Source organism: Pteropus medius, unplaced genomic scaffold (genome assembly GCF_902729225.1).
Source record: "Pteropus medius unplaced genomic scaffold, Ma_sr-lr_union100, whole genome shotgun sequence".
NCBI lineage: Eukaryota > Metazoa > Chordata > Mammalia > Chiroptera > Pteropodidae > Pteropus > Pteropus medius.
Window position 1 is genome coordinate 16,379,431 of NW_024342467.1, and position 25,125 is coordinate 16,404,555.

The 25,125-nt window shown below is 39.2% G+C and overlaps 1 protein-coding gene and 1 pseudogene across 1 annotated transcript in view; one reads left to right on the top strand and one right to left on the bottom strand.

Moving 5' to 3' along the window:
* Window positions 1-3,640: 3,640 nt before the first annotated feature.
* ZNRF2 (zinc and ring finger 2) overlaps window positions 3,641-25,125 on the top strand; it is a 76,218-nt gene continuing 54,733 nt past the window's right edge. Inside the window, exon 1 of the mRNA XM_039862639.1 lies at window positions 3,641-4,870. Within this exon, the coding sequence (XP_039718573.1) occupies window positions 4,396-4,870 (475 nt within the window). The 5' untranslated portion in view covers window positions 3,641-4,395. The remainder of the gene's footprint in view (window positions 4,871-25,125) is intronic.
* Window positions 13,737-13,855, bottom strand: LOC120602512 (uncharacterized; annotated as a pseudogene).

The following is a 25,125-nucleotide window of genomic DNA, read 5'->3' on the forward strand; positions in this document are numbered from 1 at the left end:
CTATGTGTGTACACCTGTATGTACCAATTTAAATGAAGCAGCACTTTTAATTTTTGAAGAACTGGCACGGTATAATAAAGAAGCTACACATTTTAAATGAAGTCAGAACTGTTTGGCTGACAATAAAACATATTGACAGGTTAATGTGGATTCCTATTCGGAGAGAGATTGAGGAGAGAGGGAAGAGGGCCGAGGACAGAACATAAGAGGCCAACGTTTTGTAACTCCAGAATCCTTGTAGGGAAAGAAACATTTTTGTGGTCTACTCAGAGAGGGAATGGAAGGGGCAGCTACCACAGGGGAGATGTCCCGGAGGATAGGGACAAATTAAAGTCATGTGTGACCTTCAAGAAACGATTAAGTAGAAATATTCATTCAAAAAATCATTTATTCATTATACTCATTTATTCATTCATTCAAAAAATCATTTACTGTACTGTCACAGGTGCCAGGCACTGTGTTAGACCTGAGGGTACAGATGTGAGGATCATGGACCGGATTATTTAGTGACTAGCAAGAAGATCAATAATAATAACAGCATGATTAGTGCTGTAAAGGAAGTATTAGCACAGCACGTAGTGGGAAGACTGAAGTCAACCTGTGCTGATGGGCTGGGAGTGGGGTAACCAGGGACATCCATATGAAGAGGGCATTTAATCAAAATGATGACCACACGTTTTAACATGATATTCTCTTTTGAAAGTAATCAGTGATTATTTAGATCACTGATTCTCAAACATTAGCATGCATCATAATCTCTTAGAAGACTTGTTCAGGCACTTTTTGATTCAGTAGGTAAGGGGTGGCAGTCTGAAAATCTGCCTTTCTGACAAGCCCCTAGGCAATGCAAATCTTGATAATCTGAGGACCATACTTTGAGGATCACTGATCTAAACTTAAGAGTTGTGTTAGGTGGTGTTTCTAAAAACAAAATTTAAAGCAGAGAGCATTTAGCTGATCCACATTTATGGACATAAATCAGTTCGGGGTTTTTTTTTTTTATTACATTTTGATGCCTTAATAACTCTCACTAGAAATTTTTCATATAACAATTTTATTGTAAAATGTCTTACTAAGATTTAATATTTAGCTTAGGTACTTGACAGTCAGACAACAGTTCTCATATATGGCAAAAACATGCTTACTATGTACTTGCCAAAACTATTTCCTTTTCTTCCTGGTAAACACATAAAACCACATTTCCTGACCCCTTTGCAGTTAGGTTAGACCACGTGACTGATTTCTGCCAACATGGTTAGTGGGCAAGAGGGATGCGTACCCTTCCAGGCTTGGCCAAAACTTTAACATCTACCGTTTTTCTTTGGCCAGCCAGGTGCACAGGATCTAGTGAAGGACTCTATGAGGGGTCCAGGGGCCTGCTTAACTACTAAATAAAAGCCTGGATCCCTGAGTCACAACTTGGAGAGACACCCAACATTGCCACTCAAGTGGAGAGCTGTTCAGAGAGAGATGGGGGTGTACCGAGGGAATTCACAATGTGCTTTCATTTCATCAAGGCCCTGAGGTTCAATGGTTGTTTCCTCCGGGTAGCTGAGCGTGCCCTGACTAACATGCTGTGCCTGGCACTCAGTAACACAAAACACATATTTATGGGCTGAATGAATGATTATTATAGCTCCAATATTTATCCTCTTATGTCCAAACATTCAGCATGTAAATGGCCATCTCACCATTCATTTATCCAACAAATACTTACCTATACGCTATTGTGTGCCAAGCACGGCAGTGGTGATTAAAAAAAAGGCACACTTTCCCTTTCCTTCATAGAATTTATAGTCTTGTTAGGTATGTACATCAATCAGTCAACCACTCAAATGTCAAATTCCTACTGTCCTGAGCAGTATCAATGCTGGAAACCTGGCACTAGAAGATTTTTTTTCCTAGTTAGGAATAAATGTGGAGTGTTTTAAGGTGTAATTACCATGTGGGTAAAAATTACTTAAAAATACAACAAGTTTGTGCTTGATAAAGCATAATATAAATCTGGATACAACTAAGAGTCATCTGGTTTTATTGTTAAATCTTTCCATTTAACAGTTTTAATTATCGAATGGGACTTTTTCTATATTATAGTTACTAATTTTTCTTTTTAGTTACTAAACTTTTAAAATGCACGTATAATGACAAGTGTGAAACTCTAACTTACCAGTCATTAGCTCCCCAGAGACTTGCAAAAGTCTTTTGTTCCTTGTTTAAAGTCAGTGTTTGTAATTTTCTCTATTAACCTTAGGTTCTTATGGTATTGATAACAATTTCCTGCTGAACCAGAGTTTTACACTGAAGGCTTCCTTCAGTGAAAGGTAAATCAGATCAAATCACTAAATATCTTCTTGAATTGACACTTGTCATTCTGGTAACCACTTTGGCCTTTTAAACTTTTCTCCACTTACTAAGTAAACGGTTTCAGTAAGTGCATATACAGGATGAGAGAATTTTAGCTTTGCATTGATTGCTTTCTCTTTCCATTCTCAAATGTATATATGTATATATACTTATATATTCCACCTATATCTGATACCTATATACATACGATTTATATAAATTTATATATACATAAATTCTCCACTTCTGTTTCAAAACTTGATTCTCATACTTTGAAAAGTGATGAAAATCATTACATAAATGACTCATTACAAATATGGAAACTATTTCTGTAATTTGTACAAAAACACCAGTTGCTATTATTTTCACATAGAGGACAATTTAGGCATTTTCAAAAAGGGAGGGTCACAGCAGGCTGTCTCTGGACATCCAGACCATGCTCTGCTACCAAGAAACTACATCATGGGAATGGAGAATTTTAATAAATTCCTTTTAGAAAAATTACCGGATTTTAAAGCTGCAGGTGCCCTAGGAATTTAATAAAAATGTCTCGGGGAAGGAAACTAAAGTCTGAAAAGATGAAATAATTTGCTCACTACACGTAATTTAGTTTTGGTCCCAGAACTAGACCCCAAGACTCCTAAATTGGGTGCAGTGATCTCTGCACCACAGTGTTTGCCCTTCAATTGAAGGTCAGGCTGGATTATCCTTAGTTCTTGAAACTTCTCCCAGGGTTGGAATGTTTGATTGGCTGGAGCTAATTCAGATCGAGTTGGCTTCTGCAGCCTTCTTGGTTCCTTTGTTTCCACCATTCTATTTTTTTATCAGAATTGCTGAGCTTCTGCTTCATATAAAAGATACACTCATTTAATAACACCAACCAGGAAGTTAACACCCACCCGAACTCAATGGCTCAAGACAGGATACAAGCATACCCAAACCCAGCCAAGAAAAGGTGAAGGGGACACTCTATCTTATCTTGCGTCGGATGGCCACGTGCGGGAGGAGGGGCCGCCTTCTGGTTGGCTCCCGGAGGGGCACAGTCCCTCCAATCGGCGTAGGCCCCGCCGCGGAGGAGGGGGCGCGCCCTAAAAGGGAGGGCGGGGCCAGCAACCTGTCCATCATCGAGTCCGTGGGTGGTAGCACCTACCACACCACTGTACCTTGGGGAGGCGGTACCAGGGCTGGAAGGCCGCGGCCGGGGGAGGTGGGGCCAAGCCGACGGGAGCCAATCCGCCGGCGGCGCGAGGGGGCGGGGGCGGGGTCACCGCGCGCGACCCAAACACACGGGCCCCGGCGCACCCTGAAGCCGCGCTGCTCCTCGGCCTTCCGGTGCGAGGGCCCGGCAACCTCTTCCCCTCCCCGGCACCCCCGCCTCCGTGGCCCAGACCGCCCCCAGCCCCTCCCTCCTTCGCGGGGGCAGCGCGGCGACGGTTGCCGGGAAGCGCGCGCCGCTCTTCCTTGCTCTCCTCTGTCCTCCTCTCACGCGCCACCCGTTTTTCCTCTTTCTCCGTTAATAACAGCTGAGTGGCTGGGGGGAGGAGGGAAGGTGGCCCCGGCGGAGTCTGGGCGGGCGCCTCCCACCCACCCGCGAGCCGCCGTGGGAGCCGGAGGATGGCGGCGGTAGCAGAGGCCGCCCGGGAGGAGGCGGTGCCGAGGCCCGGGGCGCAGAGCGCGGCGGTGGCGGCAGAGAGCGGCAGCGGCCCGTCGCGGCGCAGCAGAACCGAAACCAGCGGCGGCCGCACAGCCACCTGAGCCGCCCCTCCTGCCGGAGCCAGCGAGCGGCGCCCGCCGGAGCCGGGACCTCCTTCCCCTCCGCCTCTCCGTCTCCCGCGGCCCCCGGCCGGCCGCCGGCCTCGCCCGCCGCCTGGGAGAAGAAAAGCGCGCCGGGCTCCGACTGCCCCTCGGGGCGCCGGGCGGCGGCCCTGGACGTGCGGGCTCCCCTCTGGGCCGGCCGCGGCGCCTCGGCCCTGCCCGCTCGCTCCCGCGCTCGCTCCCGCCCTCTCGGCGCTCCGGGCGCTGCGCGCGGGCCCGGCCCGAGGCAGGGCGGTCATGGGCGCCAAGCAGAGCGGCCCGGCGGCTGCTAACGGCCGCACCCGCGCGTACTCGGGCTCGGATTTACCTTCCAGTAGCAGCGGAGGGGCCAATGGGACCGCGGGCGGCGGCGGCGGCGGCGGCGGCGGCGGGGCGCGGGCCGCAGCCGCCGGGAGGTTTCCGGCTCAGGTGCCCGGTGCGCACCAGCCCAGCGCTTCGGGAGGCGCCGCGGCGGCATCGGCGGCCCCGCGCAGCCGCTCCCTCGGCGGGGCAGTGGGGACCGTGGCATCGGGGGCTCGCGCCGCGCAGTCTTCCTTCAGCATCCCCAACAGCAGCAGCGGCCAGTACGGCTCGCAGGACTCGGTGCACAGCAGCCCGGAGGACGGCGGCGGCGGCGGCGGCGGCAGGGACCGGCCGGCGGGCGGGGGCCCGGGCGGGCCGCGCCTGGTGATCGGCTCCTTACCAGCTCACCTCTCGCCGCACATGTTCGGAGGTACGGCCCCCTCCCTCCCTGGCTCCCTGGTCCCACGGGCGGCACGCGGGGCCGGGGCCGCGGCCGCGCTCATTTTCACCCTTCTTTTCTCCTTCAGCCTGAGCGCGGGGGGTTTGCCGCGCGGCCCGGCGCGGTCACCCCTCCCGGGAGGAAAATCGCCCCTTAATCCCTGCGGCGTCGCCACCGCCAGACCCTGGTGTTTGTTTTTTAAACACCGTGTGCACCCGCACCTCGGTGGCTCCCCAGTACAGAAAGTCCTTGTTCTCCCCGTGAGGTGAAAGGAGCAAATACTGTTTTAAAACAAACCGTCGCAGCAGCCCTGGTGCTCGTGGCTCTCAGTATCAGGAAGTCAGTAGAAGGAAGACCCGTTGCTAAATGTAGTTCTGTCTCGGGACTCGAACGATGAGCGGTGTCTAGAGGCCAAAATTCTGAGGGTCTCAAACGTGACTTTGAAGAAGGAGGGCGTTATCGCATTTGGATTGACTTAATGTAAAACTGATTCTCAAGCCCATGTAAACAGTCCAACCTACTATGTACACTTCAACTGGATAAATGCGGTAGTGAAGTGTGAATTTTTAACCCCGGTAAACTGCTCCTTTAGATAATGGTTAATGTGAGTCCTGCTTAATTTGGACAGCGTTTAAAAAATTAAAAAGTTTCTTAAGGAGGGAAGCTAGTAATTATCACAATTCTGCCTATAAGGTGCAGTAAAAGCCTAGGTGATTTTGAAGAGCAATGTTGACTTGAGTTCAGGAAAAGTCATTTGTGAGAATTGGACATTTTTAATAGCAAAATGATGTGCTTTTATGTAGGAACAGGAGGAAGGGTGCACTTGACTTGAGAAAAATAAACTCGACTTCTTCAATCATGTTTTAAGGTGATCACCTGTACCTCAAAACAGTTACTAGTAAATGAATCAAGACACCCCTCCCTTCCCAGTTCGTGAAAAGATGTTGAAATTAAATCTGGTTAGAGAGACGAGTAGGAGAAACATTCCCATGTCATTGCGTTGTGGTGGGTGCTGCCGCACACTCACAGTGGAGCACAGAACAGCACACACCATCCCCTCCATTTTGGTGCCCCCTTACATGTTTTCAAGTGTGAGAAATTTGAGTAGAGAGTTAGTAAGGTGGAATAATGTAATTTATCTGTTCTAATGTTCTGTACTATCAGCCTTCATGTAAGCGTAAATTAAAAATGGGAATATTTAGTTTTTCCATCTTTTTAGTACTGCTTTGCACATTCAATATAGAATAACTCTTGCCCTAATTACTTGTTATAAAGTCATTTTTGCTACATTAATAAGAATATTGTTTCCTGAAAACTTGTTTTTGAGCAAAAGAACTAAGGTTGTCCTTACTGTGATTTGCTTATAACTAACAGTTGAAGGTACTGTAGTCACCACATCGAGGAATAATAATAAAAGACAGTTTCTTGATGATAGGAGATTAGTGCAATAATAAAAGATAAGCTGGTTTTTAAAAATACTTACCTTTTTAAAAGTATGATCATCAAAGGATATGTATATTTAAAGCATGCTAAAGAAAGGGAAATAGAAAAAGGCTTATCAAATTAATAGTTCTTATTTCTTTAATGTACTGATTATTGTCTTTATTCATTTTGTTTAAGGTTGGATAACATCTTTCAACAGAGTATATCTGTATGGGTTTATTTTCTTAAGTACATTCCATTCAGAGCAGGGGGCAAATAGTTGACACCCATGCTATTAATTCATTGCACATTAGCAAATGAAAGGTAAAACATTTATCTCTTTTCTTATCTAAGTTCCTAGATTTGTGCACTTCGTCCTTTTAGTACTTTTTGGGGTTAGGATGATTGGGGCCTAGTAGCAGCACGGTTGACACCAAGGAACTTGTGGCAGGCAGCCTTTCTTAATCACATATCTGTAGAGAATTGAACCCTAATATCCTAAAGGCATCTATTATATGCAGTTAACATTTTTCACCCATGCATTTAAAATGATTCTAGTTACAGGTCATTCTTGGAAATTTGAGAAAAGTCACTCAATCTGTGTAGAGTGGTTCAGATGAGGAACCCCAATTGAGAAAGTCTGGAAGGGGATCAGAAATTATCTGTTCCTATTATATGATGGGAACAGATCAAAGTGCTTGTACCTTAAATCCTAGTTGAGACAGGAAGATGGCATACACGTGTAAAAAACATCTTTCCAGTGGCATTTACTTTGATGAGATTTTTACTTATATTTCAATGGATAGGTTTATCAAGGAAATTTAATGGAAACATGTTTCTTATCCTGAGATTTAGGGAGCTGGTTGATGAATCTTATTCTTAAAATTAGACTTGATTATGCTTTACATTGATTTAATTTTTTAGTACGTATTTACAGTATTAATATGTTTATTCAATTATAAATTGTACAGATGTTTGGGCACATATAAGGTAACATCATCTGAATAATGAGAAATGGAATATTTCTGAATTAGTAGAAAGTTCTTACTGTAATTTTGTAAAATTTATTTTAAGTGATGTTTGTATTAATCATATCTCCTACTAAGAAAACATGGTACTAATAAAATCCAGAATTTCATTTCTCATGTGGGCTGTCTTGTAATTTGTAGAAAAGGAAAACCTAAACCAGTACCACTTGTTTCTTTTTTACATTAAGGAGTCTAGCAAGTTAAATTGTTACTAGTTCCATCATGATGAATTACCAAATCGAATGAGGTTTTCTGTGTTTTATTTTGCTCTCTTTTGGACTTATATTTTGGCTATATATACTCATTTAATTTTCTCTAGAGAGAGTCATTAGAGAGGTGCTTAGTCCAGATATTTTGGTTTACAGAAATTTCCTAGAATTTCCTAAAACTGAATTGGTGATCATATCAGAATACGATCATAATACATACAGGAATTTTTAAGTGAAGTAGGTTTTTCTTGTTTTTGTTATTCTTTTCAGACTGCTGAGTTTAATACCATTAAAGTGAACAAAAGCCTTCTCTTGTCACTCACCTTTGTTTTAAATCAGATCTTTAAGAGTATAGTCTAATAATTAAAAGCCTTGGTATCTTAGGAGTTTTTTTGGCTTTATCTTACGTCTGCATTTTTTCTACTGTCAAGTTGCTAATGTTCATAAAAGCAATTATTATGGGTGGTAATGGGATAGGGAAGGTAAATTGGACTATTAAATATACCAGCAAATGGAGATGATTTCTAGAGAAATTATATGGACCTCTATTATAAAATATCCACGAGCCTGAAAGTGAAAATGTAAAATGAATTAATCTAGACAACTGGTGGGACTGGATTGCTTTTCGCCTCCACCTAATTGTCTTGAATTTGTTTGGGCGTGGTGTCCCACGAGTATTTCAGTAGGCTGACTGTAATTCAGGTGCCTTCTGTTACTTAAGAAACATACCTCCTTATTGAAGGAGTGTGGGTTATCTCTTAAAACTGAGTATGTTGAAGAAAATATATTTCTAGGCAGGTTTTATTTCTCTTAATATATTCAAGACAGATGTAGGTTTTGAAGATGTTAGATTATCTCCATTAACTAACCGTTTTGAATTTTCTGTCATTACTTCTTACCAGTATCCAGTGCCAAAATGTTTGCATTTGGGATAGTGTGATTAATCTACTTCCTATTCCTGAATATTCTTGCATTCGACTGAAGACTTTTATGGGGTGTGACAGAAGAAAATAACACTTAAACACTACCCCTGTCACTTCTGCACCCTCTCCCCAAAGACCAAGAACTCTGGTAGTTAATGTTTCCAATTAGTAATCTGCTATAGGAGATACTAAAGTGTAAACTCCGTCTGGGAAGTTTCTGCGTTGGGAGTATTTGAAAGTTCTCTTGACTGCAAGGTGGATGGTGGGCTGGAGGGAGGAGTGGTTTGTGTTGCTCTGGGCAGCATCAGATATGAGAGCTGCCTGACCTAAGTACTTTTGATGCTTTGCTGGCTGTAAAGCCAGCAAGAGCTGTTTTACTAACAGACAGTGTCTCTAGCAAGTGCTCCAGCCCCCTCCAATGTGATTTTTTCACCTGGTAATCGCTAAGTAGGTTCTTATTTATTTCGTTACCGATACCATTAATTAGATACCAAATTTTTTTTGTTTATTGTTTATATTGTGTTTATAAGGAAATTGCCTTAATGTTATATTTATTTAATATACTAGGTATATGTACAATTGCATATATTAACAAATAGGTTAAATGAGAAGTATGGGAACTGCTCTATGTAGCCTAGGACATCATTATGTTTTAATTTTGCATGTACTTAACTTCATTAACTAATGAAATAAGTTTGTTGTATACTTGTTAGAAATTGGAGCAAACATGGCCTTTGTGTGAACAAAGTGTTCAGAAATACCTTAGGTCCTGATTGTATTAGTTTTCTATGCAGCTTTTTAAGAAATTACTACAGATTTAGCTGCCTTAAACAGCACCTATTTATTATCTCACAGTTTCTGTGGGTCAGGACTCTGAGAGTAGCTTAACGTGGGTTCTCTGCAAGACTGGAATCAAGATGTTGGCCAGAAAAGGGTTATGTAGAGACTCAGCTGCAATAGGGTCCACTTCCAATTTCCTCATGGTTGGTTAGCTCATGCCAGTTTGCTTCTTCAAAGCCAGCAGAGGAGAGAGTCTAGCAGGATGGGCTAGTGCAACACTCTTATGTAAATGTGTACATGTGGTCACATACAGGCCATTGCTTTTGCTGCAGTCCATTGGTTGGAACCAAGTCACAAGTCTTGTTCACACTCAGGCAGGTGTAAATATCAGGAGGCAGGGGTCATGTGTGAGTAACCTAAAGTCTGTCTGCCACATTGATTTAAACTAAGGTTGGCCGGCTAAACACACACCTTTTCTAACTTTAAACTCATTTTTTAATTTACTTTGAAAAAGTTGTAATAATGTATGTGGAAATGTTGCTTTAGTAAACATGAATTGAGCCCCTCTGAGGCTGGGTATTGTGTCGTTAGGGGTACAGACATGGGGCTTCTTCCTGTTCTTGTTCAGCACTCCTTGAATTTGACATTGTTATACACTGTAACCAGTACTATAATAGGACTGTTAACAATGTCTTGTAAGTTGTCATTGTCTAGGGCGGTCAAAGAATACTTCACAGAGGAAGGTAACATTTGAACTGTGTTTCGAAGGATTTAGAAGTTTTATTCAGGAAAGGACACTACAGACTAAAAGCACCCACAAAAGCCTTAGATTTTAGTAGGGCATACTAGAAAGTTAAATGTGTCTGGATTGTAAGGAGGAGAGATGAGAACTCGAAGCCAGAAAAATAGGTTTGGGCCAGTTGAAGGATTTTATAGTGCTGTAAGTTTGTTTCACTTAACGAAGTTTTAAAGCAGAGTATCATGATTGGACCGGAGGTCACCATTACAGTCATAGTTTATGTGGTTAGCAACCTTCCTGAGTAGAGTGCAGTGCTCAGCCTTTGAAGCTGTACAACAGCCCTAGTCATAAGTAAATTGCTTGTTCAGAGTGGAGAGTGGTAGCAGGAAGATAAGCGAGGACTCTTTTAGAATAATAGTTGATGGGTACCTGAACTGAAATCATGGCATTGGTGAGGGAGAGGAAAAGTTGGATTTGATTGAGATGTCTAAGGTAGAATTGATAGGATTGCAAACCTGGGTGCATAGTGATGTCATTAACCGATATTAAAAATGAAGAGAGAAAGACCCATTTTAGGAAATGATGAGGCCTTTTTTAGGCTTGTTAAACTTTGAGTGGCTATAGGATTTTCATCCTATAGCATCCTTTAAGCAATTTGAAATACGAATCTCTGGGTCATACAAAAATGAGAAATTGTCAATTTGCAGGTTGATTATAAGTGAAGCTAAAAAGTAGATAAGATTACTAAGGGATGGATATAAATTGAGGAGGAGCAAGCATGAAATCCTAGGCAGCGAGAACTTTTAAGGGACAGGCAGAGTAGGAGGCTAACAATTAGAATAGGACTACAAGGAAAAGAAGTTGTTCAAATTTTTTTTTATTACAAAAATAATGTGTATTTATTAGAGAAAACTAAAATACAAAAAAGCACATGTAAGAAATTGAAAACCGTTGTGATCTTACCACCAGAAATAACCAGAATAAAATGTTGATATCCATTATATATATGTTTTAGAGACACAATTTGGGAAATTCATTCTTCTTAGTCTTGATTTTAAACCTTTCTGATATTCTAATACAAGTTTTTAAAGTTACACGTTTTTCTCCAAGAATTAACGTTAGCTGAGTTGCACTAATTTTAAAATGTTTTTTTTAACATTCAATTAAAAATGTCTTCTGATTCACCTTTTGATTTCCTCTTTGATTCGTGGGTTACAGAGTCTTTGATAACATGTTCTTTCCACTTCATCAGTTGCTTCCATCAATTTAAATTCTTTTTATAACATGATTTTTAAATGATTGCCCAGTATTTTACCATTCACTCAATAAATATTTGATAAGGACCTACTTTGCTGTGCACTGTCCAAAGGATACAGAGTGAAGAAATAAGACACAGATCTCTGCTTTCATAGGTAGATGCATTTTGAATGTCTGTCTGTCTGAATTATTATTCTATTCAGTGCTTTTTTATTTTACAATAAAGAAATTTAGTATATCAAAGAATAACTACATTCCATCATTTGAATTTAATGAATTCTGACCATCTTGTGTATCCTAATTTTTTGAATTGTTACCAATCTATGATAGTTCATTAATTTATCTTACTCGTATACATGTGAGCCAAGGAAAAAAAAGAACAAACCATAAATACATAATGGGTTATTACATGTAATTTGTTTTAAAGAGCCAGCTCTTGGTTTGAACAATGAATTTTACTATTTTTATTATTATTTCATTACCTCTGCTCTTATCTCTTAGTTTCTTCCTCATTTGTAAAGTTAATTTTCTTTCTCCTAGCTGCTTCGTTTATTTATTTTCCATTTCTTAAGTGTGGCTTTAACATTTTTAGCGGTAAACTTACTATTATTTTTGCTATCCTTTTTGTTATTTCTTGTGTTTAGAAGTATTGCATTGTGGTCAGAGAATCTTAAGACTTTTTCAGTTGCAAATGATAGAAACACAACTCAAATAGCATTAAGTGGATAAACAATACGTTGTCTCAAATTATTAGAAAGAATCCTAGGGTAGCTCACAGAATTGAAGGAACAAGTGAAGGAACCAGGGTCCCTGGAGCTGAAATTTAGCAATTTTGTGTGTGTGTGTGTGCACATCCACAACCCACAACCCACACCCTGGCTTTCTTTTGCTTTTTTCCTAGTTTTTATCCTCTTCATTTAAGCTGATGGCATGGAGGCTCACTGTTAATTCCATCTCCTGTGATCTGAGAGAGCTAAAGGGAGTATTTTCACTCCAGCAGAATGACTCTGATTAGCCCAGTTTAAGTCATATGCGTATAAGTCAATCACTGAAGTAAAGGAGATGGAATGCTTTGTATGTGCGGGCTGCATTCTGTTAATATGGGGGAAGAGTCTGGGTCTTCAAGTCAAGCCACCTGGGTTGAGTCCACCTATGCTATGTGACCTTAAGCAGAACCCCTCTCTACCTTAATTTTCTCATTTCTAAGATCAGAAGACTTTGTAGTATGGTGAGGATTAAAGTACTTCACATAAGGTACATTATACCTTTATACTTTTAACTAGCATTTGAACCTTCCTATCAAAAATGAAAACATTCAAGATTCATACCCTGCTCCCTATTTCCACCCTCTTCAGGAAGACCATGTACTTTCTACTTCTCAGATTTTGCAAAAATAATCAAAAATTTTAGTTTTAGTTTTTATTATCATTTTGATAACGTGTTGTTTCCAAGAGTCTCCCCTGAATATTTGAATTAAGCCTTATAGCACATGGACTGTGCTAGTCACATGACAAAACCTTTGTAAATATTCAGTGTTCTGCAAAACGTGTTTGGTAACAAGGTTATTGATCACCAGATTATAGTTTATTTAAACCATATATAAAAACATTGCTCCAGGAAGAAGTAATACATTTTATTGACAAAGTAAATATATGTAAACAATTTCAAACCAAAGAAAATAGGTATAATGTGGACTATACAAATGGGGACAAATAAAATTGTCTTAGAAATAAAATTATGTCGTACTTAATAGCTTTTTTTTGGTATATATAATCATTTGAATATGCTACAAAATGTTCTTAATATGAATATGTTATGGGTGGTTAGAGATGGTTGGAGAGAAGTGGTTGGTGAGAAGTTAAGATAGTTCAGTGTTGTTGTTAAACGTGTGCTACTTCTCCAGGGCAGAATCTGAAAAATGAGCATTTTTATGGTTATTGTGTAGCTGTGGCATTTGATAAAACAATTCGCTACTTTGCTGGTGCTTTGGTGTACACTGTTCCGAGAGCTCTGAGGTCTTGACTCTCTCACAGCATTTCTTCAAGACAGCACATCTGGTCACCTTGAACCCTCAGTTCCTCAATAACTCCCATTGTTCACTCCTTCTACCGTCTTGCCTCATACAGAGTCCTTCAGAGGAGTGTCATTAATTTCTTGAAACAAAACAAATGAAGACTATTTAATATTATAGGCCACTTTTGGTGTCCATAAATATTGAACTGATACGATTTTTATATGGTACTTTATGGATTAGGAAAGTGATTTTATAAGCATTAACTCATTTGAGTCTCATAAGTGTGGAGAGCAATTGGCTGTTATTTGGAGATGAGAATCAAGTTACACAGCTTTGCGCAGTTGTTGTGTTTTAAATGTTACTCTGTATCTTAGTTGTGAAGTTTATGGGACCTAATGTATTCTACTTTAGCATCCTCTGCACAGTCGGCAGTTTTTCAGTTTCCTGCACAAACTGAAAAATTGGTTGGTTTGTTTGTTTTTAAACGCCTACAGCACCTGGTATTCCTAGGTGGTCTCCCAACCGAGTACTAACCAGACCCGACCCTGCTTAGTTTCTGAGATCCGACGAGATCGAGCACGTTCGGGGTGGCATGGCCGTAGACAAATTGGTTCAGTTTTGTGTGTAGTCCCCAAACCCTCCCATCGATGTATAAATCTCCTTCCAGATTGTTCATAAACTCCATATTCTGTGAATTTCATCTTCATGTTGAAGTCTCTCCCGGGGCCTCTGACCAGCTCTACTCTGAATTAGCTATTGGGTGAGGTCTGTTCATTAACTCCTGGGGATACCATTTGCATCTAGTTCCTTGGTCTCTTTCTTGATGTATTTAATTGTTTTTAGTGGAACGCAATCTCCTATGTCTTACTGAGAGAGAATGTGTGTGAAGTCAAAGACATTGAGACTTCAATATCTGAAAGAAAATATTTTATTTCTACCCTCACTCTTGGTTGATAGTTTGGCTTGATGGAGAATTCCAGGTTTGAACTTATTTGCCTCAGAATTTTAAATGTGTTGCTCGGTTGCTTTCTGGCTTCTGGCATTGCTTCTGAGCACACTTGATGGCATTCTGGTTTTGATCCTTTGTATGAAACTCCTCTTCCTCCTTCCCCCACCCCAAGCTTTTAGGATCTTTTATCCTGGGATTACAAGATTTCATTATGCTTTGTCTTGGGTTGGATCTGTGTTCATCCATTGCACTGCATATTTGGGTAGTTTTTGAATTATTTCCTCTACTATTATTATTTCAGTGTCGGACACCCTGAGGGAGTCTTTCCTTTATCTTTTTGGTCCTTTTTCTCCCCTTCCTTCCTTCTTCCTTCTCCCCCCTCCCCTCCTCCTCCTCCTCCTCTTCCTCCTCTTTAAAATCTCTTTGCTTTTTCTTCTTGAGGGGATTTCTGCCCCCAACTTTATCTTCTAACCCTTTAGTTGATTTTTGTTTCTCTAATCTTTTTTAATCTGAGAGATTAAAATAATAGTATTTTTTTACTGTGGGTTTTTTTATGCACTGTTTTGTGGGTATAATACCCTTTTCTAAGAATATTAATGATATGTACTTATGTGTGCGTACGTGTGTATAAATACGCTCCCTCCCCACTTTATTACTCAGTTTCTTTCCAGTTGCTTTTTTCTCTTTCTTTGGTTTCTTTCATTAGGTTCTTCAAATGTTTGGTGATCTTTTGCTGGTTACTCATACTTTAAATGAAGTAAGACACTGAAAAAGGTAATTGTAAAGCTCTCTGTGCATGTAGGGTCATCTCTGTGGGCTCTTAGGAATATTAAATTCTTGTCTTTTTCTGTGGGGCTGGTCATATTTTCCAGAATGCTGTTTCTCTTTTCTTACCTGGAGTGCAAACTTTTATATACCACTGTTTTAGGAGCAGAGTGAAAAGTTTAAGTTGAGAATCTTAACACTCAATATGGTACTTTCATTTAATCTTCATATTCAGTATCAGTAGATACCTCTGCCTTTAGATATTTCTGTTGCCCCCGAGTACGAAAATGCCCTCTTCAAATAACAAACCTCTAGTCAATGCCAGAGTTGGGGAGGAACAGTTGCCTAGCTGCTTGAAGTCAGGGGGGACAACTGGGGAGCTCTAATTGCTTTTGACAGAGACCTGCAGTGAATATTTGTCTTTTTAGGCCTCTTGTGTCTGCCAATTCCTGTACTTGGTGTAAATCAGGTTGCTTCTCTGTTCTATGAGTTCTGCAATTAAAATTACCACTCATTTACTTTCTTTTAATAGTCTAATGGTATCACTTTTTATAAAATTTTCTCTATCCTTTTGTAAGCTTATTTTCTTTAAAAATACATTTTAAATGATTTTAGTAGGATGTTTGGACTGAGCAGAGCCTGATAAATTGGATCAGGCTTTCATCTTTAACTGCAAGTCCTCTTTTTGCAGAAGAAACATGAATCCAATTCTATGAAATTTAGACAATTCAGAAAAATGAAAGTCACTTTCAGTTCTCTTCCAGTGATTCCATTCTTTTTCCCAGATGTGTACTTTCTAACTTTTTTTTACTTCCTAACTTTTTAATAAAATCATTTACATGCTTATAAGTACAGAGTAAAACAGTTTCATTTTGTATGAGATTTTATAATGGAAGCTGTTATAGTATGTGGTCATACTATATTCTAAAACCTGCTTTTTTTCTCTTTAAAGTGTTTAGAAGGCTTTTTATTAGGGAGAACATATAAATGTAACTTTCTAACTGCTTAGCACTTACCGTTTTATAATATGCACATAACATAGTTTATTTAACCGTTCTATTGGTAAGCATTTAAGATGTTTACACTTTTCCAGCATCGTAATAAACATCTTTATGAATATGTGCACATAAATTTCTTACAGTTATGGAGGTCAGAGGTACAGAATAAGCCTCGCTGGGCTAAAATGACGGTCTGCGACTGCTTTTGGAAGTAGAAGGGAGAACTCGTTTCCTTTTCTCTTCCATTCCGCTTGCATTTCTCGGCTTAAGATGACTCTTCCATCTTCACAAAGTGAGCACAACCGTGGGCCAAGTTTTTCTCAAACTGCCATCTCTTTGGTTTTGACTCTTCTGCCGTACTCTTCCACACTTCTTAAGGAGCCTTGTGATTAAGTTGGGCCTACCCAGATAATCTCGGGTAACTCCCTATTTTAAGATCATTGATTACCAACCTTAATTCCACCTTGCTGTGTAGTGGCATGTAACCTAGCAGGGTTCTAGAGATCAGGGTATCGACATCTTTGGAGGGCTCTTCTGCCTGCCACACTGTGACATAACTCTTGACTATCCTTATGGTTTAAGGAAAATGCACTATTTTTGGTTATATAATGAGTTATCAATAAGAGTAAAGAAAAATGAGATCAAACTATAAAAAATATTTTCAATAAACTTTAATTAGCTATTAGCTCTTGTACCTGAAAGAAAATTAAAAGTAGAATTCTTTATCTAAAAGACGGTTTGATGTTATTTTTCAAGTCTTCTATCAAACAACATGAGTGTAATGGTTGAATTTAAAAAAACTAACAAAAAAGTGCAATGGTCATCTGGTATCGTCTCAAGCGATTCAAAGCATAGTTGTCTGTTATTTTTATTTGTAGTAAAGTAAATATTAAAATCACATCTAGTTATAGAAAGAAGTCCTTTGTGTATAGACAATAGATCCCTGAGGAGTTCATGGATAAACTTCAGGTGGTCCATAAAGATTTCAAAATTCCATACAAAATTTTGTGGTTTCATTTTTTAGAGGAATAGTTCATAATTTTCATGGGATCATGAAAGGGGTCTATCATCCTAAATTGATTAAGAACCATTGATGTATAAATTTTTTTTTACGTCTAATTAAATTCTTAATTTTTTTGGTATAGTTCTCATGTTTTGTATAGTTCTTTTATGCTTGAAATTTTATGTATTATTAAGCTCCACTATATGCTAGGTGCTGATAGTAATGAGTGTAACAGATATGGACCCTCTTCATTGAGCTTGGTAATTGTCTTGTTCTTTTCTCAATCTTTTTTCTCTCAACTATTTTAAGTTGTTTCCCCGCCCCCCAGCCTTCTCTAATTTTATTGTCATTGGGAACTGACCTCTTTGTGGAAAGGGAGCAAATACTTTTATCTTTTTTTTAAAAAACTGTAGGATTCATTTGCATATGTTAGAATGCACTGATGTATGTGTACAGTTTGAAGAGTTTTAACAAACACATTTGACAATACACCGCGTAACCAATACGCTGTCAGAAGAGAGAACACTTTCTTCACCCTAGAAAGTTCTCTTATGCTTTTTCGCGGTCATTCTCACTCTACTTCCAAAATGTTGGTTAATATTACCTATTTCTATGATCAAGATTGATCCTGCCTGTTCTGGCACTTCATGCAAATGGAGTCACAACATGTCCTCTTTCATGTTGAGGGTTTGGGGTAATTGTAAATAAGTAAGTTAGAAGTGGGAGACACTGGAAAGGTTAATGAAATTCTTGCCACTCCCATTTTCCCCAGTCTGTCCCCTCCATGCCATACCCTCCCCAGTCAGTCACTGTCCAGTGACACTGTAATGTGTGGACTGACACCAAGATGACCCAAAGCGTTTACCTAATGACGGATGTACACTAGGAGAAAGTGTAAGTATCTCAAAGATAAACTTAACTAAAAAATTAACACTTAAATTTATCCCTGCTTTGTTCATGCTTTAATTTTAAGTTATCTGGGAAAGTTTTGGATGATATTAAATGTTTTAGATGGTGGACACTATAGAAAGTGGGATATAGTGGTTGATTTATTTGCATATCATCCATTCTCAGGAAAAGGACAAAGTTCAGGGAACTTTATTTTTAGGATTAGTATTTCCAAGTGTGGGAGAAATTTCACTTATCCAAGGAATGTAGAGAAGTTGAACAAAAATTCAAAGAGTAGGGGATTTATTCTGTTTTTGGTTTAGTCTAAATCTTTTTAAAAATTAAGTAAACAGTGGCTAGACATACAGTTTTCTTTCTGCCTATAATGTGTTTTCATATGAGATATGAGTCCAAGAAGTATAAATTAGTCAAAGATCACATTAAGTTGTGTGTACAACTTAATTGTAATCCGGAATAACAGCTGGGCCTAAAAGAAATCCTAGCCTTAAGCAAGAGGAACCACAAAAAGGAGTTCTTAATGGCTCTCATGATAGTGAGACAGATGGCACCAAGTCTTTTGACCCCATTTATGCTTAGGGGCTGTACCATGTCTTGATTTTGGAATCCGTATTCAACAAAGAGGAGAGCAGAAGAGAAGTATCTGCTTGTATTTTCTAGCCTTTCACATCAAGCTGCATGGATTGAGAAAGGTGACCAGGACAGCAGAACCTCAGCCTGGGGACTCCTTTAGTATCTGTGGGCAAGAGTGTTTTTAAAAAGCTAGTAAACAGACTTGACTAAATTCCTAAAAGCAAACTGGGGCGTGGTTAGTTGCATTCACTTTTGATGTGTTAGATATTTTTGGAAGAGTCACTGGGTATGGTGAGAAAAACTTCTACTTTGAGGTCAGTAAAACCAGCTGTGCGACCTTCATTTTTCATTTTCTTAGGCTTCAGTTTCCAAGATACACTAAAGAATAATGAGTTTTTTTTGTTTTTTTGTTTGTCGGTTTGTCTGTTTTTTTAGCTGTGTTGGTGTCTTGGACTTGAATATACTAGCACAAGCAAATCCCATTAGTGGTATCCAAAAGGTAATTTACCATTTAAGAACAAATGATTAAATGAGCAGCCTAGAGAAGCATGCTCTTGTAGTCTAGTGTACTAAAGGGAATCACAATGATGCTTTTAGAAAGGGGTGTGCTGTTACTTGTTCAGAGAAGGATGTGGTTTCGTTTCTTTTTTCCAGGGGGTGGGGCGGGGGTGGGTATTGGGGTGAACTAGTTCCGTCAGCATCATTCCGTGGCGTTCCGGAAGCAGCCTTCCTCTGAGAGTTGGGAGCTCTAGAGGAATTTGGGAAACCTGACAAATTATTCCACAAAATGTTGAGGTCAAATTGTCGGCCACCCCATTGACATTATTCTTGCTTTTGCTATGTATCCACCTACTTAATGTCTTAAGAGTTTTTTTCGAAGTAGTGTTACATGTAGCAAGGACTAGAGAAAAATATTTCTATATGAGCAAAAGTAGCATAACGCTTACTCTTGTGCTTTCGCTGGCTTTGAAATTAGCCATGGAGGAGACGCAGACTGCTCTCTTATTATCATACATAGTCCGTGGATATCTGTTGTTGCTGCTCTGCTTATCTAATCAGTCAAAAAAATATTCAGTGCCTACTGCAGTGGGCTAGCGCATTCTTCGATTCAGGATGCGATGATGAAAACCACTTTTGTCCTTAAGCACAGTCTAGTGCATGGTTAACTTGGAAACGTGATTATAGTATAAAAGTAGTGTGGGTTTTGTTTTGGTAATTTTGTTACCAAATTAGTGTATAACAGTGTACATAAAGAAAAAAGATCAGAAGGAAATATTCATACATGAAAAATTGGTTATTTCCAGCTAGTAAGAATACTTACGTTTATTTCTTATGTATTGCCATATATTTTTTATAGTAATACATGTATAACTTTTCTTAACTACTTCTGTAGTATCATTACTCATACTTACAGAGCTCAAATTCATACTCAGGTCTGACTCTGGGTGTGTGTACCTTTAGGCCTCAGGTCCCAAGGAGCAAAATCTACCTTGGACAGCATCACTGAGAGTTTAATCTGGTCCCATAAGGTTCTCCTGAGAGGAAGAATTCTGCAGCCAAGCAGGTTTATAACCTATTTTCTACAACAAGGATATCTGGTTAACTCATTTTAATTCAGCGTTTCCCAAATTAATTTCACAGTAACTTGGCTCTTTTTTTTTTTTCATTAATCCTTTATGGATGTTCTGTGGCTCTCAGACTTTAGTATGAGAATCAGCCCTACCCCCAGAGTCTTTGATTCAGTAAGTTTGGGGTGGAGCCTAATCATTTGCATTTCAGACATGTTTCCAGGCGTTGCCGATGTTGCTGGTCCAGGAACCACACCTTGTTCTCCCTTGGTTTTGTGCTTTGCAGTCAGTCCCAGTCCCATTTCGCCTTGAGGTATAAACTCATAGAACTCTCATGATAGATTATGATATTAGTGTTTTCCTGCAAAAAGGTGGTATCTTAGAAGAAAAACATAGTTGTGTTTAGCAATGGAAAGAGCCTCCGAAGGGGGCTTCATTAACTAAGTTACCCAACGGGCGTCATTTCCCTTCTATCATCAGTATTTTTCTGCTACCCTGTGAGCTTCAATTTAGTCATCTGTAGATGGAAATGATTAAACCTATCTCAAAAGGTTGTAATAAGGATTAAATGATATACTATTTGCACAAGCGCTTAGCATAGGGCCTGGCATATTCCACCTGCTCACCAACTTGCTAATCAAAGTTTAGTCTGTGGGCCAAACGGTATTCATTATCTTCACTTGGGAGCTAATTAGAATGCAGAATCTCAGGCCTCACCCCAGACTTACTGAAATACAGAATCTGGATTTTAAAAATGCCCACGTGATTTGTATGAACATTACCACATGAGAGGCAGTTTAGAAAAAAATTCCCTGGTGCATTATCTGATAGATGCCCTGGCAAGTCTTTGGATACCTTCGGTTTTAAGACACTTGCTCTAAGGTAAGAGGAAGTGCGAGATTGTGTGGCAGGTCCTGACTTTATTGGAGACTACCATGCTATTTCCTTACTATCTTTTGCTTTGGTCAGACCTCTAATTTTTCCAGTTTGGTAGATAAGAAATGATATTTCACTGTAATCAGAATTTTCTTTTCTATGATGCCTGTTTATTGTTCATAAGCATTTCTTCTAATCAAGTGCCTGTCTTTTGCTTATTTTTCTGTTGTTTGTATTTTTCTTAGTGATTTGTAGTTTTTCATATATTTTTACACTACTTTTTTTAAGTTCTAAATTTCTTCTCTCAGCTAAAGCTCTATAAGAGTGAAGGGAAAAATATACACAAAGGTGTATGTTATCACTCAGATGCAGCATATGTCAGGATTGTTGCCACACTTTATTATTTCTCTAGCTGTACCCTTTTTTTCTGAAATATTTTAAAGCAAATTCCAGACATGTCATTTCTAATGGAGACTTTTGATGAAACATTTTCTTAATGTTACACTTATCCTATATTTTTAAGGGATATTTGCCTTTTAATTATTTTAAAGACAATTTGTATAGCCAAAGAATAAATCTCTAATGGTAGAATTTCAGACCTTATCAACTCTAGATGGTGTAATTTTATTTATTTATTTTTTATATATTTATTTTTTTTAATTGATTTTTTAAACTCTTACTTTCTCCCAGGTCTTAAAAGTATTACAGTTTTGCCTTTACATGAAAACTTAAATCCTCCAGGAATTGATTTTTGCATATGATGTAAGGTAAGGGTCTAATTTTTGGATGCTCATGTGGACGCCCATTTGTCCCAGCTCCGTTTATGATTCCTCCAATCTGCATTGCTACCCATATAAAATGTTTGCTTCCTCCAGGAGCCTGGGCACTCGACACCCGTGGGTCTGGCAGTGCCGTCCTAGGCCAGCAGTGTCAGCATCACGGGGGGACTTTTTTTACAGACTCGTGGGCCCCCTCAGACCTGCTCAAAATTTAGAGCAGGATGCGGGCAGCAGCAGTCTGTTTTTAAAATAGGCCCTCTAAGTGTGAAGATTTCAGCTTAGGGTTTTTAGACCACCCAGGAATTACGAATTCAGATGGCAGAAGAGCTCTGTCTGTGGTTTCACATTCTCAGTGGTGATTTTTCCACACCCTCCCTCACCCAGTGTCAAGGTTCAGTAGATTTTCCTTGACGTTGCCTGGGAGGTGGTGGTGAGTAGAGGTGGGTTATTTCTGATTTACCCTAATAGTGACATTATACCCCTTTGAGGGCATCCTAGCTCAAGGCAAAAGCCTGCTGCTACTGTTCACTTTACTGTTTTAGGTTTCCAGCCTTCTCTCATTTTCTGGCCTAAGAATTTGTAGCTTTCTTGCCAGCTCATTTTTTAAGGTTTTTTTTGTTTGTTTGTTTTTTGTTTTTTGTTTTTTTTTTTTTAGATCTTGGATTTTGAGTTGTTTCTGTTAGGAGGGTTGGTCAAAGTACCTATTCCATTAGACTTCTGGAACAGCATTCTGTATTATTAAGTTCAATAGATTTTGCCAGGTTGCTTTCTAGGGAAGTACAAACTGAAGTAGTAATGTGATAGCACTTCCTGCCTGTCAGATTGGCAGAAGGTAAAGTAATCACATACTATTGGAGACGATATGGGTTGTAAGTGATACTGGTGTAAATGTAAATTTTTCTGGTCTTTTAGGAAACTTAAAAACAGCTTATGTCAGGCAAAAACGTGTTGAGGGAATAGACTGGGGGGGAATGGCTGCAGCAGATGCACCTGGTGTCACTCTCTTTTTTCTGTGGTGGTGACTGCGGAGAAATACGAACGAACGTTACCAGTCTCTTACGTTTATGGGCGTGGGGATGGGCTTGCTTACCTGAAGAGCAAGAATAGGTGGACTTAGGGGACATTCACACAAGCTTAGAAGAAATAATTGAGAGAGCTGATTGATTAAAATGTTACAGCTTTCTTCCTAGCTCATCCACCAAAAAGTGGAATAAGAAAGTGAGAGAAGTGAAGGACTGGGGTGACTTAAAAAGGGAACTGTATGTGGTGTGCTGGAACCAGCTGTTCTTGGAGTTGATTGTTAAATTCGGGATTTTGGCAACCGTCATTAAAACTAAATTATATAAACTTACAATTCATTAAATTTAAGATAAAGGTAACAAATACTCAACTCATCACTTCCTACTTATTAAATTTTACTATCATCTGTGTTCTTGAGCTTATTGACGTCTATCGTTATCTATAGGGTGGAAATACTACGTAAGCACCACTGGGTATAACATTTTGCTGTTTGAGATACCAGATACCTTTCATCTCTGTAAACGTACTTATTTTTTGAACTTCTGGGCCTTTAATCTTATGTATAAAGCTTTAATTGTTCTTAGGGAATTGGGGAATTAGTAGTCTACTCAAATAGGAAATGTTTTAAAAAATATCTTAAGCTTAAAGGAAGATATGTCTTTTATTTAGCTTTTGCTATTTTAGCTATTTTTACAAATTTGTTCTCGTCTTTTAAAACATTGTTATTTAAAGGTAGCCTTGAAAAATCTTTCTTTATAACAAGTAGCCACGCAGAATTTATCTTTCATGCAAGCCACTGCTTCATTTACCGAGTTCTAGCAAGGACAATACTTTTTTGTTCTTTTTAACATGGACGTTTGTGTGTGAGAGTTAATTTCTACAGCAGTGTTACAGACGAGGTTGACCACTTAACTAAGAAACATTACTTCTCTAGTATTTTTACTTAGGTTTAGAATTTGAATTTTTGTAAGATTAAAGTATTGCTTTATTTCCCACATATATTTGGTGTCTTTATGTTATGGTATTTTAGAAAATTAACGAATTGAGAAATTTCCCATAGGACTTTTGATTCAATAATAATAATTAAATATTATCTGTCATACATTTTCAGCACTTACAGGACTAAGAAAACAAGATCGAAATATTATGAAAATATTTTTCTAAGTGGCTTATTTATTACTACCTATACAGTATTGGGGCTTAAATTTTTGAATCTGTAGTTGGGCCTTTCTGACTTTGGCCAAATCATTTAAACTCCCTAAGCCTGTGTTTCCTCAATATTTTCCTATTCTGATGATAGTGGTACCTACCTCAGGTAGTGGAGTGAAGATTAGATAAGGTAATGTAGCACGTAGCAAATTGCTTGGCTCACAGTAGAGTGCTCTGCAAATGTGAGCTAACATTCTTATTATCGAAATAATAAATTCTGCTATCTACATGTAGCCTTAAATGGTGAGTATGAAAGCTTATAGTAAGCAAAAGATCATATGCAGTACTTAAAATAATAAAAGCTATTGAAACAAAGTCATGAAGAGTACAATTCAGTCTTTTATGGCATATTAGATGCATATGAGTAAGCTGATTAAGTGTCGTCACCTTTTATTTGTTCAAGATAGGGGTTGGATATCAACCATACCAGCAAATAATAAAACCATTTATTCACTGAAATGCTTAACAGCTGCTTTAGTTGTATAGATATATTTTTGATAAAAATAGGTGATTTTCCTAAGATACTGGATAGTCCAGTTGCTACAGAATAGAACTTAAGTAAGGAAAGCATTCTTGGTTCCCTTAGTAATACAAGGTGCATATTGACTTGGCCATAATGAAAATTACAGACTTTACCTTCTTTGCCTTCCCCAGTCTGCTTTTTGGAGTAACTGTTAAGAAGCTCTATGTACGATAATAAGCACAATAGGGATACGAGGCAGAGGGGTGGGAGGGCCGATAACCCACCTCTCAGTACTACTAGAAAGTTGGCCGCCTAACTTCATATTTTGTATTGATTTGCTATTTTATTCTTGGTGCCTAGAGTTGATATTGTGTTGCCACTTTTTATTCTTAGTATTGATTGGGTTTTCCCTCTTTTTTCTACTCTGCTACCTCTATTCCTTCTGGAACCAGTAGTTTAATGGTAAGTATTTAAATAAAATTTACAAAGTTTTTGACCTAGTGAGGAATTTTTTCCCCTCACCTATGCTGCTGAAAACTTTGTAGACTCCAAATGACCTCCGTGGACCCCCGGGCTCTCGTTGTTGCCTTGTTTGTGTGTAGACAGATAAACTTCAGTTTGGAGGCACTTCCGGCCTTGCATGCTGTGTCAGATGGCTCCCATCGTTTGTGTGTTTCATAGTGATGTTTTTCTTGGAGCTTGCACTCTCCTTTTTCCTTTCTTTCTGCCGTTTTTTTCTTTTTTCTTTTTTTTTCTTTTTTTTTT